We start from the raw sequence: 16,332 nt of genomic DNA on the forward strand, positions 1-16,332 counted from the left end.
AATAAATAAATGAAAATGGACAAAAAGGGGACTGAAACTGTACATCTTATATTTCTTTCCCAATGGGTATTAGGTAAAGACAGATAAGTTAGTTTGTTGTTTTAGTGAATATAAACGTATCTAATGTTGTAATTCAATATCTTCCATCTTTCACGACAAACCCTAAGCTAAGTAGGTCCCTACTGTTTCACAGGCGCTATTCTGTCAAAATCATAAGAAAATACTTTTCTACGAGTCATCTATAGATAGTTATCACACAGTAACCACTTAACAGATTAAAATTTGTTTGGAAGGTTGTAAACCAGGAAAATTTACATCTCAGATTGTGACTTAACGTTCCTTATAACTTTCAGCCGTTTGTGTCCATTTTCACACCGCTTGCATATCTGATGTTATAAAAATGATAGCAAGTTTAGTGATGACTTATTCTGAGTCACTTTGGCAAATAATTAAGTGGAAACTGTAATTATAATCAGTCACAGATATGAGTCAGCTATGATTATAGCATTCAGTTGAGAAAAGGCTGCAATTTTATTGTAATCATAGCTGCTGACGTCCACATGTATTTGAAAAAACGTTTTATTCTCATTCATTACAAAAGGTTTTTACAAAACATTTTAAGACATTTTAATTTTTGTCACCTTCTACTAGTCCTCAGTCAGAGAGATGCAACACTTTATTTTCAGATGTTTTTTTTTGCAGAAAGACTTTTTACGCAACAGGATTACACAGGCTATAGGTATACCTTCTGTTTATTGATATGCTGATTTTCCAACGCAACAGGATTACACAGGCTATAGGTATACCTTCTTTTTATTGATATGCTGATTTTCCAACGCAACAGGATTACACAGGCTATAGGTATACCTTCTTTTTATTGATATGCTGATTTTCCAACGCAACAGGATTACACAGGCTATAGGTATACCTTCTGTTTATTGATATGCTGATTTTCCAATGCAACAGGATTACACAGGCTATAGGTATACCTTCTGTTTATTGATATGCTGATTTTCCAATGCAACAGGATTACACAGGCTATAGGTATACATTCTGTTTATTGATATGCTCATTTTCCATCTGAAGCGGAGCTCGCGGGACAGCTGATAACTTGTATTAAAACCATGGCTACTGGCTAAATAACTAGAAACTAATTAATGTAACAAAATCCTTGGTTTAATTATTGTTTTTGTCTAAGCAAGTACTAACAATCCAACGTGTAGATAATAGCAGAAAATTTAAAATGTTCACGGTTATTCTAGTAATTCGTTGACACGGTCAAGTTCAGTCTTATTACATGATCCGTATCTTTTAAATGGATAACATAACCTGTAAAAATTCACATCAGTGGAATTCCACTGTAAGGTAAAGTTTCATTCACATCAAATTTCGACGCACTACAACTAACTGCAAAAGACAAAATAAATATATATAAAAGATAATATATGTATGTAAACTAAACTTCCTTACCGAGTAGAAAGTAGATAAAAGAATTAAAAACTATCTCATAAAAATTACCACTCTTCAAAAGGCACGGACATAAAGTCTGTGGAGTGATAATCATTTATTAAAAAAAAACTAACTGAATAACCAAACTATCGTAATAAATATGTAATTGGCTAGATTGACGGAATTAAAATCAGAAGAATCCAAAATTCGCGGTTATTACAATTCATTTGTTAGTTACAGTGCGATCCATCTATAAATAGGCCTAATGTTTCGGACTGCACAACAACTGGTTCAACAAACTGTTTCACATCAAAATTTTTCCCCGATTTCCCATCTGCATTCTGCAATTCCTTCCCCGCACGGTAGCGTCGCGGTGCGGTTGCGACACGAGCGTTTATGTCACCGCGTGCGGTGGGAACGTCCTCTCAGGGAACAATGGCCACGCACATAAACACATACAAGTATGTGAATTAATCGACGACTCATTATTTTGATTGTGGATGTGTGAGGGGTTTGGCATTGGGTCTCGTGAATTGGTTTTTCTTAGAACACTTTGGGGAAAAGTTTCGAAATTATGTTTTATAAAAATGTGTATTTCAAATAACGAGACAAATTTTTGGTCTGTTTGTTAGAACATATTTAGCTTAACGACAGCGTGTTTAAGTTTGGAATTAAGGTGTTGGTGCCAATTTTCAGGATTATATGACAAAGAAGGTCCACAATCTGCACTTTATTTAACAAACATGCTCTAGAAATCTATTAAACTCATTACATAGTTATGTACTTTATTTTCAACACCAGATCGTTAGCATAAACTGCACAATTACTTCATTTTCCATCGAATCATCAAGATCGTGACAAGGCTCGGCAGATTATGATAATAAAGCTTAATTATCACGTGGCGCACAGTGGCGGTCACCTCGTTTCAAGTTCAACATCGACTTAATGTCGTGGGAAATATTACTTTATATGTAAGTCAGTTATCGCATCGCTTCAATTATGTTATTATTACTTAGAACTAGGTAAATTCATGATACTTAAACAATAAATTCTTACAAAACCAGGAAACCAAGATCTGTTTTAGGTGTGTTTAGTTTTGTGTGAAGTAATTAAACGTCGTTAGAAGGATCGAAAACGCAGTTTATGCTCTAAACGAGCTTATACGCTCATTTCAATTTTCACCGACCAATATTAACCAAGATTAGATCAAAACGCAGTTACAGCTGTAACTGCTATAAATTGGCCAGTTAGCGTTGCTAAACGCAGTTATAGAAAGCTGTCATTGTCAAACGTCATAAACAAACCACTGAGCAAATAACAACGCTTTGACAACGACATAATATTATTTTTTTGTTTTATAATGTGTCAAAACGTTTTGTTACTCCATTGCTCGAAATCAAAATACGCAAAAAGTATGTACGGCGCGACGCAATAACTAAACGCATTTCAGTGTTGCTGGCTCGTCTGTAGCTGAAACTTCGGTGACGTAAACGAGATTAAAACAGCACCGATGAATTTCAGGTTACTCTAAACGCAGTTAGACGAAATCGGCAATCGTGATTAATGAAATCGTAGTTTAATAAAACTTAGATTTCTGTGCAACCCGTGAATTTGGCCCTAAGTTTCATTAAACTATGATTTCATTAAACACGTTTACCCATTTCGTCTAAACGCGTTTAGAGTAACCTGAAATTCATCGGTGCTATTTTAATCTCGTTTACGTCACCGGTGTTTCAGCTACAGACGAGCCAGCAACACTGAAATGCGTTTAGTTATTGCGTCGCGCCGTACATACTTTATGCGTATTTTGATTTCGAGCAATGGAGTAACAAAACGTTTTGACACATTATAAAACCAAAAAATATATATATGTCGTTGTCAAAGCGTTGTTATTTGCTCAGTGGTTTGTTTATGACCTTTGACAATGACAGCTTTCTATAACTGCGTTTAGCAACGCTAACTGGCCAATTTATAGCAGTTACAGCTGTAACTGCGTTTTGCTCTAATCTTGGTTAATATTGGTCGGTGAAAATCGAAATGAGCGTATAAGCTCGTTTAGAGCATAAACTGCGTTTTCGATCCTTCTAACGATGTTTAATTACTTCGGTGAATTTGGCCCTTACTTATTAAAAGCTAATGGTCCTAAATACACAATACATAATGCAAATAGATCGCATTCTCTGTAAATTATTATTATGAATGGAAATATGAGTATGAATGGCAGAGCACACCACCTTTCTTGTATTGCCAATTAGCAGGAGAGTTCAAATGGCAATAGCAAATATAAACATTGCATTGAAGTATGCGAATTGAAAGCACATTTGGCGCGGCAAGGTCAAGATGCTATTTCACAACTTTTTCCAGATGAAGATGGTATGTAAAGTGTTCTGCTTATGGGTTTCATTAATATCAGAAATGTAGAAGTAAGTTTAACAGGACTTTACTTGTTATCTAACGGCTGCCTACAGTTGAAACCTAAGTAAGGTTTTTTGACGATCCAATGGTGTAGGTAGTGATTCAAGCCCGACCAGGGCAGATATTTGTTTAAAATACAAAATTTGTACTTGGGTGTTGGGTGTTAAATGTTTGTAATGAAAGAAAGAAACAAATTATGTATTCGCCTTCAGAATACAAGAAAAAATAAAAACACAATTATAAGGTACACAGCTTATACAATAAATGTTAAAACAATAGTTAAAGTAATGATAGTTGACAATATCCATGCCGTGCATAGTGATAGATAAATGGTTCTGAATCAGCATGTGCAACATAATAAATGCATCAGTTATATCAACGTTAAGTTATTTCCCTGTAAGTGTTTGAGAGCAAAAACCAGCTATAGAGGTCAAAGTCGTTGACAAAACAATTCAGTATAAAAGATGATAAAATTATAGTGACGAAGTAGAAAAAAAAACTTCGCGTGATGGAAACAATATTGTAGGTAATCAAATGTATTTTTTTCAATTTTGCTCTGAGTCATTCCAAGTAGTAAATAGTATTATCACGTAGATTCTGGAGGGTTACTCTATACTGACGAAAAACGAACGAATGAAAGCTGGGTCTATCCCACCCGAGTTGAACAATAGTTTTTCACTACATAGAGTGACCCCGATGGCACCGCGGTGTATGAACGTGCGTCCCTAGGCTATCACGTAGCTGTTACTGTACTGTACTGTGTTACTGCTGTTTTTGCGCCTAAAATAAATCATTGTTGTTTTTATGTCATCGATTTATACCCACTGACCGTGACTAATTGACTTGTCTGAAAATTAAATGATAACGAAGTTATGTACAAAAATAAATTAAGTTTTTTTTTTTTATATTAGTAATTAATTTTATAACCCGGTAAGAACAAAAGGTTGCATGGTAGAATGTTTTTATTAATTGTAGTCCGTGAATTTCAAAAATTGTTTTTGTTGTTTTCTGGCCCACCTAAATAACAGGATGAAGACGATATAAAAATATAATTTTGGGTTGAAAAATATTGATACACAATATTAAAGTAAGATAATCAATAAAAGAGACCACTTTGATAGAAAGGAAGGATCCAAGGGTTGCAAGAGATTGTTCCCTTATAACCTGAGAAGGTTATAAAAATGGTTGCATTGCATTTAGTGGCCATCGTTATTCTCCGCGTTAGATAAAAAAATGATAAACCAAAGTAAGAGTCATAATAATTCTCATGAGTGTTTCTTATTCTGTAATGTTATAATTAAATAAATAATTAACCTATCAAGTTATGAACGTTATGAACTTATTTATCATCATGTCTGTCACTGTCGCATGTTTTAAACATATATACTATTATGAAGTATGTAAATAATTATTATTCAGTCCACCATGGATCCCAATGATATCACACCCATTATCCGTGAATCATAATATGCACATAAAACCGAGCATCTATTCTTACACGATGACTTATCCTTGTCCACCGTATCACTATAATAGTACGATACGGACACATAACAAAGAGACTCCTTGAAGTAATGAATTATCTTATTGTTCCATAGTCTCAGGCCTTATGCAGTAGCGGCAACCCTTTCATAGGCTGCCGTGTTGACAATGCGGAGGTCGGGGATACTATTAGTCTCACCATTTTTAATTGCTGGTCATTTTGGTACCCTTTTTGGGGTTATCCTTGAGGCGATCAATGGTGCGGGACGATCGTTATGGTGTTGCCAGTAATAGGGATGTGGTTTGTTCGAGATACGCATTCGAAATTGCTGTTTGTTGATGACAAAGCAAATTTGGTTCAGTTTGATGAGGTGTTATTCTTAGCTCGAAATTTTTGGTATACTAACTACTTAGCTTGGGTTTTGGATCTAGATTGTAGCTTAACAGACATTTTGTAGCATTTTGTCCTCGTCATTACTTACACTATACTGACCAAATCATTGTTTATTAGGTAAGTACTTATCCCTTTTAAGAACCATTTTGTACTCCCAATGAACTTCTCACAATTTTGAAAATTTATGAAAATCCACAATTATAATTGTTGTAGCTGCAGTGCAATTTCCGCCGTTGCACGTTGCAGCCGCAGAAACAATCAGACAAAGCCATGCGCAAGCGCCGCCCGTCCCCTCGACACCGTCAGCCATTCAGTCATGCCTCTATTCATTATTATAAACCACTTTACCGTCAAGTAATCGATAGATACTTTGGTATTGATATTTCTAAACAAAATTTTCTATAGCTATGATTCTAGTATCGGTGCGTAATTAAATAATAATACATACGTAAGTCTATAATATTTTGGCAGCCGGACGCAGCAAATTGGAAATATTGGAATACAAAAATACGTAACAAAAAAAACTAAAATTTTAGTATAATAATGATAATTATGAAATATGGACAGTTAATAGACTCCATCGATCGATCGCATTGAAACATTTCAAGTTATCGTTTATTTACATATATTAGTTAGAAGGAGCTAAACAAAGGACACAATACTTTTTATGACGATCTGTTTTGAATAAATTATACAGCCTCTTGGACTGCTTACATGACTACGCACTGATCAGTATTAGTGTTATGAGTTTATGACATAGATCGTGGGAAACACAACCCATGATACGTACTTGCTGAATATAGGTCGTGATTTGTTATTTAATTATTTGAAATGCTTACTTCTCATTAATATTTTTTGTACTTACTAACAACCTTAGGTCAACTTGATAAGGTCATAATGACCACCCAATTTGCCATTGTTGTTTTAATTATTTATTTGTTAAACAAAAAATACATGCACAGCCAATTTACCAAGCCTTCTGAATATGCTATTCATGGACTCTTATTTCGGCACTGTCTAGTGTATATCATTCATATTTATTTATGTCTATATAAAACATAGTATATAATGTATATTAATTGAAAAATAAAGGGAAAATAGCGCATAAGTATGTATTTCTTCAAACTTCTATATTTTCTAATAAATATGATGAACTTTCGATATCTAGAAAAACCCCCAAGTCGAAAGTTACCACTCTCTAAGCTACACCTACTATGTAATTACTAATTATCCAGCGCGTTTTCTTCCGGAGATATTACTCCATCAATATCACTAGAAACCGAGTGAACATTGTACACATATTAAATAATTTCTAATAGGAACAATACAGTATCGGGGACAAAAACTATACAGAAACGCAAGCGAGGAAACCATAGGTGCCTCCATGAAACTCACGAGTATTGTTCTAAGTACCTACTATTTGTGGGAAAATTCAGTGATACGACGGTACCCGGAACTTTCCAATTTAAATTGTTAGGTTTTATTGTTGCTAAAGATAGTGGGCTTGGAGCCATTTGCATAGTAATGTAATCAAGAAAAATGCTTTGTAAAGAAGTAACCTACATTATTGCAAGCTTTATTGTACGATAACTTTAGTTTTAAAAGGTGGGAGCAGGAACACGCACCGAGATAATGCACGTCAGACAGGGAAAAGTGTTCATTTACTGTGAATCTTACGTAGAATTTTAAAACGGTAGTACTTAAACATGGAAAGTTATTTTTATACTGGGCATTTGCTTGAGACTTTACGAGGGTCTAGACTATAGGTTTATAAAATATAGCAAGGGAAAACCAACTTTATTTACTCATGTAGGTAATATTTTACATACTATAGATGTGCCTTAAAACCAGCCAGACTTTGTTTAATGGGAATAAAATAACTCCGGGGGAAACCTTATCTAATGAGTCATGGACGATAAAGCTTCCAAAATTATGCCAGATTTTTACGAATATTTAACAAAGTATTTATAATAAAAATGAAGTTTTTGTTTATATTTATCATAACAACCACATTCTCACGAGAACACTCTGATTACACTGTCAACAGCAAAAAGACAATTAATTATTACAGTTTATTGCTAAACATGCGTAATACAGCTAGCAGACAAGAAATCTATCGCCATTTCTATCGCTCTATATTTGTTTCAAAGACAGGAGTTTCCACTACCACATAGGTAAATAAGCGTTTTGATAGTATATTATAGCATTTTCGAAATTTATATATATACCTATTGAAATCTCTTTACCTATCTATCATCAGATTCATCAGCAGAGATACCAATGAGTACGAGTACATAGTAAGTTTGAAAAGTTATAGTTATCAACAATAATAATAAAAAACAAACGTATAGTTACTCACCGCAGCATGTTGGGTGCCATCATTGACGTTGGTCTCGAAGTTCCACTGCGCGGCGACGTTGTTGGTGCACTCCTTGGAGGCCTGGTCGTCGGCCTGCAGCAGGAAGTCCCGCACCTTCTGCAGGCTGATCTGGTGGAAGCGGTCGTCGATGCTGTTGGTCACCACCCCGCGGTTGAAGTCATACGGGTTCACATTCGCGTAGTTGGGATCGTTGCGCACGAAATTGGGATCGTTCCTACGGAAATTCGGATCATTGTTGATGTCTATTCGGTCATCCCTATTCCTGTCGTCGTACGGCCGAGCCGTGGAAATCGGGTTTCGGTTCCCGTTTCCGTAGTCGAGGCTCGGATACCCGTTGTTGTTGATGTCGGGGCTGATGCCGCGGTTGTAGCCGGGGGTGGTGGACACCGGGTACACTCCCGGCGTGTTAGGGCTCGGACCCCCACTGAACTGATAGTTGGGGTTCTGTGACACGTCATACTGGTTGCCCGGGGAATTGATTGAGCCGGGAGTGCTCGAGTAGCCGTAAGGGTTTCTCTGCGTGCTCGAAACTTGAGGTAGAGGCGGCAAATCCAGCTGCGGATCTGCGAGGCACACTTGTACAATCAACAGGAGCACTAAGTTGATTTGTATCCAAGTTCTAGACAATGTTCTTGTTTGTACACAAGCCATGTTTGTGGCCTAGTTTTTTTATGGTTGTCACTAGTGGAAGTCAATGGTGCGTGGTGTTGGTCGGCGCGCGCCGCTGAGACTGCGGCTGTGCTGCCGGCTACCTCTGAACTCGGGCCGTGTGAATCAGCTTTGTTCCACCGTCCGTACCTTCCAGTGATGAAGGTTACTCTTGGAGTCACGTTGAAAAACTGAACAAATAATTAAAATGCTTGATGTGTTCGCGGATCACATCTGTCACGCTCGGGAAGTCAAGTTCGCAACGTTCGTTATTTCGGAATTGCAGAAAATAGCCTTTCTTGGTTTCGAATTTTTATCATCAACTAGCCATGTTTTCAGCGCTAGATTCGCATAACCTTTGAAGGGTTCTCGGGTAAAAAGTATCCTTCACTTTGTGTTTTAAAAAAAATTATAATTAGAGTTTTCAGATATAGATCAGGTTAGGTAGACTTATAATATTAAAATTTAGGGCTACTTCAAGTAGGCCCTATGTAACAAAATAAGTAGGTAGGTACCTGTGCTAAAGTTTCGTGTGCTAAACTCACTTTGAAAATACATTTTTTTGTTTCAATCTAGTCTTACAGTCCCTTGCCTGAAATATTCATGATGACGGCATGACAACATCGAGGTAGGTAGGCCTAGTAATATTCTAAATCCTTGAGTTTTATATTAGAACTAATCGATTTATTTCATTCGTAGATACCATTGAAAATTAAATTAATACATAAATATACCTGAAATACTGGGACCTCGAATTTTAATTGATTTCACAAAAGTGTCTAATTTCAAATCATCTAATGTCTATTATAATCATATCGAATGACACAGATGAGTAATAATGTAAAGTTAGGCCTAACTTTGAAAAGTACAACAGGAACTGATTATCGATACTGTATTACGAATAAGCCTATCCATATAACGGAATACAGTGAAAGCATTGACAAAGAGGTAGGTATTCCCTAAAGAATTATTTAGTTTCTATTGTAATTGTGTAACACATTGACACACTTTTGCTCCACATACCTACAGACACACCTGGGCCTACGCCTGTAGAACGCATATAACCTCTCTTACATGGTTTTACAATTAGCGCTATGTATGTAATGTTAAGTGACATTGTTTCATATTCATGGAAGAAGCTTTTGGATTTAGCTTCCGAAACAATAAGTGTAAGTGAAGTAGGTTTACTCATTTAATATTAACTTTCAGCAGCTGTCTATGGTTCCACACGAAGTTTAGGATAGGAGCATTTAAAATTTCAAAAATGTAGACAATAATTTTGAAAGCCGTAGCTATAATTATAAAATATAGTATATGTGGGTATAAAAGTTGAACTTAAGATCAAGAAGTACCTACCCATTATTAATACGTACTTATGTTTCTAGCAATCCTTTCCCTCATCTACATTTGGTGCCTATTATGTAGTCCTTCTAATATGGTATTCCAATAACATCTAACTAAATGCAAACTATCTACGCTATAACGTGACTTCCGGATTCGGTCACGCCTTCCTACTCAAGGGTGATGAAAGTACTACCTAGCTGATAAGATAACCCATAGAAAGTAGAACAACTTGGTTGCACTCTAAGTGATAATGATAACACGACCGAGGTATCTACATAAAATATGTAAGATTTAAAACCTAATGGACTCTGACGAAAAAGACGAAAACCCTTAAAATAGTCTGAGGCGGAAGGCGCCCCAAGCTGCTTTTGGTCCCAGCTCGACAATAATATTACCTACTCGTCTATCCTAACAGCACCATCCTATTTGCCATTAGTATATTTTACTATATATAGGGTACAAACCATTTTTTTATATTTAGCAAAAATAAACTAAATTTCCAATTGAGCCATTATAAAACACTAAAAAGGGACCTATCGCTTAAATTAAAACTTTTAAACATGAATTAAAACAAAGTTACAGACTATAGAGTCATAGAACATCCAAGTAACGTCACAAATTAATACGCAATTTTCCTATTGTCCCAGTTTTAGCGTGGGAAATATAAAAGACACGTAAGGTTAGTAAATATGTACATATAAATTACATGCATAAAATATAGTAGCAGTTCTGAGTGCGAAGCTGCACTCTGAATGCTAACAAGTTTGACTAGCTGGCAAAATTAAATGAGTAATAATATATTTACATGTAGGTATACCTTTATCCCTTGAATACTGATGACTCAGCAAGACAATAGTAAAAAAAAATAAGTTGGTAATTTTACCTCTATATACGTACATTAGGTATTTGTACCTGCATAGTACCTCAAATACCATAGAAATTGTACATACTTATTGCACATTGGTGAACTATCGTCTGCATATGTCACTGACTATCTGACTATATAGTCCAGTCAAGGAATGAGGTGTAGAGTGCGTGGGCAGGTAACTAAGCGATTCCTTCAGAAACTTGTTCTGAAGGAATCACTTAGTGACCTGCTCACGCACTCTACACCTCATCTTGGGTCATTTATTGAATGGACTAATAGTCATCCTCTAGCTAGACAGACATGATAACTGAAGAAAGGGTTTTTCATACATATGCACCCATAAAACATAGCGAACTCGGGTATGCAGTATGCTGTGAACAACAAAATTGTAGGTTTAAATAAATCAATTCAAAAATGCTCATTCCGAAAATTTGACTGCCATATTTTAAAAGTGTGAGCAAACACTGTTCATAGCCCAACGTTACAAAAACACATTTTAGTAGTATAATGCCAGTGGTCAGTATAAGGAATTGAACCTTGACCTGTTGCAATATTCTACGAAGGCCCTTGAGGTTCACATAAAGACACTAAGTGCTCTAACAGAAGTAGTAGGTCATGCAAAATACTTGTAAGTACACTTACTGCACTAGAATTTAAGGCAGTGAAGAAAAAAAAGAAATGCCTTATCGTATCAAAAGGGCTGTAGAATAATAAGTATAAATTTGGTGTTTTTAAGCTTCAAGTAAATGAAATTCCATTGGGTACTTACATATTAGGTTTTTTATTAGTTTAGACCAGAAGAAATTTTCACCAGAATCATGGTGAAAATGTGATGTCATAACCCTTTTTAGAATTATTCTTAGATTGTCATCGTACCAATATAAAATCATTGATAAATAATTAATAGCAGACCTTGTGACACGGGCCCAACAAGTGGACCGGAAAATGTATACACAATGACAAAAAATAAAAAAAACTAGTTGGAGTCATGCAAAAACCTATTATCAACCACAATGATGTATTCGTAACTAGCTCAATAAAAACAACCATTGTCTGAATGAGATGACCACAACACAACTGCTACACCTGTGTACCTATTTGTCACATATATGTCATCAAAATTGAATTAATTACTTATGGAAATTCCCCAATTAAAGTACCAATCGACTACAGGAAGACTCAAAGAGGCATTTTCTTCTAGCTATGAATGAATAAATCGATTGTTCGGTTTTTTGTCAATCTGTTTATTGCAAAACATTAAGTAAGGTGGAGTTTTGAAATGCAAATAAGCAGTTCCACCTCAGCAGCAAACTCCTAACTGACAAAATGCCACATTTAATTTAATCTTTGCATCCAGTGTGCTTTGGGAGAGGCCTACCTCCAGCAGTGGACTGATATTGGCTGATGATGATGATGAAAATATACACGTTTTAAGTTGGTAACGAACTTCAATATTGCAGGCGGCGGCGGCGGCGGCGGCGTCATTCATGCTCGCCCTTTTTATCAGCGGTCGCCATCATCCAGTGACGTGTCCGTTAAGGACGTTAGGCTTGGGGCGGGCGGCAGGATAATAGAGCCGCCCAATCGTTTGAGAAAATATTCCTTAATTCTACGTTAAGCTCAACTCCGAGAGGTACATATATTTTGAATTTTCAGTAGCACGCCAGGTGTCAGGAAGGTATGATGGGTAGGACGAATATAAAGGGGAACTGATATTTACTGCATTTATAATAATACCTAGAGCGGCTCAGACTGTAGATCCCTCATTGCAGACATCGAAATTGATGAGGACCACTATAATTGTGAAGATTAACCTACCGTTCGGCGTGAGGGTGAATAAACCAACTAACATAACTTCAGCCATAAAATCACATAAAGTTATTTAATTAAAATTAATTATAATAAAGATCCGTAAACAAGGCAACATTGTTAGTTCCGTTCTCCTTTTATCCAAACCGACGATCTTTTTTACGTGAGAAAAGTTACTGGCATCACACAATTAGCCTGAATTTAATCTGAACTTGATAATTTGACCATGACCTTGACTCGTCATATCACAAAAGCTCGGACAAGTTTTAACAAAATACTGAACAAAGACTGACAGAAACTAAGGCAATTTGACAAAAGTTTGTATTGTGACTTTGTAAGGCAATTTGTTAGAAACGCCCAACTAATGATGCTGCGGTGTCCGGTGATTTCGACCTTACTCGACTTTTGAGTTCTTCCGTGATGGTGACAAATTATTCTTATGCCATTAATCCACCCGTCTTAGTAAATAAGCATACACTCATAATGACTGTGTATTATTTTGGTTAGTGCTTTGCTTACCTAAGCTTTTATGGATAATGAAGTGACAAAATGAAGAATTGATTTGGATCCAACAGAAAAATAGAATATGAATGAAATCCAAGTGTTCTATAAAATGTGCCCACATACAGACACATTTTGCAAAAACAACGCTTCTGTTTTATTTATGATAATGTTGTATCAGCACAACAGTTTGAGAAATAAAGTAAAGAGAAAAACAAAAAACGGTTTTCAGCCTCAGCCATCCTGACTAAGGCTCCAGCCTACGAAGGCTCTTCAAGGGTGATCTCGTAAAAACCCGTATTACTTAACGTATTTTCCACAAAATCACGTAACAGCCATTACCGACACGTACTGGGTGACAATGCACATTATTAGTAGTTCGTTTCACAGTGTTCGCCGCTGATCGACCGGGTCAGGGCTAGTTGTGAGACTTCCTGCCATTGAGGCTGCGGTCGCGGCCCATTGACGACAACGCCGGCCCACATTTTTGCCCGAAACGTGACATAATTTGGTGCCAAAAAAGCTGTGCTTGTAAGTGGCTTATTCGGAATTATTCCTATGGTGACCGCTGGGTGTGATCTGGAACATTGAATATTCCAGATCACACCAATGTTCAACATTCTGGATCCAACGCTCACCTGCCAATCTCTTTAAGGAGTTGATAGGTGACTTATAAGACTGAAGTGTTTACTTTTTACACGAAAACTAAACGCCTGTGTATATTGTCCATGACAAAACACACACTTGTGCTCTTGATCTTATTTATTAGCTAAAAAGAAAGTTTATGTATTCAGAAAGGATGAAATTTATTACAGCTAGCTAATGTACATTATTTACAGTTATAAATTGACGAATTCCATACTTATATTAGTGATAGCTTCCTGAGTTTCTGATTAAATCCATTGATTTCCATTTCGTCTCTTTGTCTGGTTGTGCAGTATGCTGTAAAAAATATTTTTTAGCTAAAAAAAATATGGACAGGGTTAGATGGAAGACCCAGGGAAATATCAATGATGCTCAGCGCAGCAGTGGGCCATGATGGATTAATGAAAATACCTACTAAATAATTGACGAAATCTTATGGCCAAACTCGCGCTATTTTCAAACACCGTTCGAGCAGTGAAAAGTAAACTTGACTTTTTATGGAGCCAAGTTATAGCAGCTGAAAGTAGTAGCTTTAGGAGGCTGATTATTATTATTATTAAAAATACATTAACTCGTTTACTGCCAGAAATGTTAATATTTCAGGATAGCTATACTCACGGACAGTACTAGGCTCCCATCCGATAAACTCTCCAGTTCGCTCGTTCTCAGCCTTCAGCCAATCATGAAGAGGCTTGAAGTACTCGAGCAGTCCACTGGCGTCCATTTTTCTTTGTCCCGTGAGCGCCTGCATCGCGTCGGGCCATGGCTTCGATGAACCCAACTTGAGCATAGCCCTGGAATTATTGTGTTTTAATAAGATTGAGACCCGTGAAACCACACACAGTTAAAAATTATATTAGGGTACCTAGGTCTCTCCCAAGGAGTTGACACTTGGTTTAGAAGGGTTAAATGACGATTCATCGGCATTCGGCTCCATGTACTACCATACAGGGATAAAGGTACAGTTAACCTGTATGTGTGTCCTAATGTAGAGAGTGATTGGGCTTAATGCCGAAAGCTGGACCAATTGACCTAAGGATAAAAGACCCCTACCTACCTACCCCCAAATTTAAAGAGCTTTTTGACCCTTTACAATAGGTTTAAAATTGACATAATTGATATGTGAATTTCAACTTTTTTAGTGACGTAAAGAGTCAAAACTCGTGTGTTTCAAATCACTTTTAAGGGTCTGCAATAGGGAATCGAGGGTTGGCATTGTCATAGAATTATGTAGTAAATGATGCTCTACAGCCTTGAAAAAAATCACACAGGTAGTTGAAGAGTCTAGCTAGGTGCTGAATCATTCGAATTTAAGTAAATGATTATGGATAACTGTAAATTAATTTCAGAATATCAAGAAAAACCAGTCAATCACACTCCCGTATTGTAACAACTGTGTCGTAATTATTAAGAATTTTCATATGATTTTTATCATATTATAAAGTTAAAGGCTTGGACTAGGCGCTAAATACCTTGTTTTTTAATAAACACACACTTATTTTGTGTAAATTAATCCCAAACTTGAGCAATTCTTTTCCCTCAAATCTTCATACAAATATCTATGGCGGCTTTCTGTGTTATAAAATCATAAACACAAGTGACGTTTGACTCAGTTGGCCGCTGGCCTCCAAAGAAGGGTCACGTCGGTTTAGGCAGCACTGACAGCTCGCGATCTTATCGTGTACAGATACAAAATCACTGCACATTGGTTGTCATTGCACTTTTTCAACTTTTATGACACCAACATAATTTGATTTGAAATTGAGGAAGCATAATTCTTCCAGTATATTCAATACATTAAATTAAATTAGATAGTGTGCAATATTCTCGTGATATTACAGTCTCGTAAAGGTCTGATGAGGAGCAGGAATATAGCGAATGGATCTAAGTGATGACAATACGCACGAACATTAGGTTAGGGATCAAAAATACAGTCTCTTGGTGCTGGTTGAGGTATGGTCTCGTGAGGATCTGATGAGGGCAGTAACACGGTGGTGGCTCAATTTTATTTCAAAGATGTTAATAGCTAAAAGCATCGAGTTTGGGCTATTAAGTATGTTTTTCAGAGAGAGAGAAAGAGATTTTGTTTTTCCTCTGGATGTGTTAGGTTTACTGGGTTTACTAAGTTCATTCTGTTAATGGCATCAAGTTGTTATGTGTTCATAAGTAATAATTATTTATTAACAAAATGCTGTTGATTCTCCACGAAAATGTAAAAATAAAAATAAAATAAATAAAAATAAATTCGTAACGTAAAATTGTCAATGACGGAATTTCTTCTATAGACAGTAGCCACAAAAAAACAAACGATAGATGGCGTGATTTGAAGATAAAGATACATTTTTTCGACACATAGACAGCAACAACAAAAAAATACAGATTTAAAGAAAAGAAACA

At 36.2% G+C, this 16,332-nt stretch overlaps 2 protein-coding genes across 5 annotated transcripts in view; both read right to left on the minus strand.

Annotated features, from left to right (window-relative positions):
- The window catches only part of LOC105383332 (angiotensin-converting enzyme), an 83,549-nt gene extending 74,631 nt beyond the window's left edge, over positions 1-8,918 (minus strand). Inside the window, exon 1 of the mRNA XM_038106661.2 lies at positions 8,100-8,918. Coding sequence (XP_037962589.2) covers positions 8,100-8,771 — 672 coding nt within the window. The 5' untranslated portion in view covers positions 8,772-8,918. The remainder of the gene's footprint in view (positions 1-8,099) is intronic.
- Positions 8,919-14,079: 5,161 nt separating this feature from the next.
- LOC105383331 (angiotensin-converting enzyme) overlaps positions 14,080-16,332 on the minus strand; it is a 36,976-nt gene continuing 34,723 nt past the window's right edge. For all 4 annotated transcript variants that reach the window (XM_048622982.1, XM_038106689.2, XM_048622983.1 and 1 more), the window contains 2 exons: positions 14,554-14,729; positions 14,080-14,232 (listed from right to left, as the gene is read on the minus strand). In XM_048622982.1, the coding sequence (XP_048478939.1) occupies positions 14,153-14,232; positions 14,554-14,729 (256 nt within the window). In that variant the 3' untranslated portion in view covers positions 14,080-14,152. The remainder of the gene's footprint in view (positions 14,233-14,553; positions 14,730-16,332) is intronic.

The sequence above is a fragment of the Plutella xylostella genome, chromosome 9, assembly GCF_932276165.1.
Source record: "Plutella xylostella chromosome 9, ilPluXylo3.1, whole genome shotgun sequence".
Taxonomy (NCBI): Eukaryota; Metazoa; Arthropoda; class Insecta; order Lepidoptera; family Plutellidae; genus Plutella; species Plutella xylostella.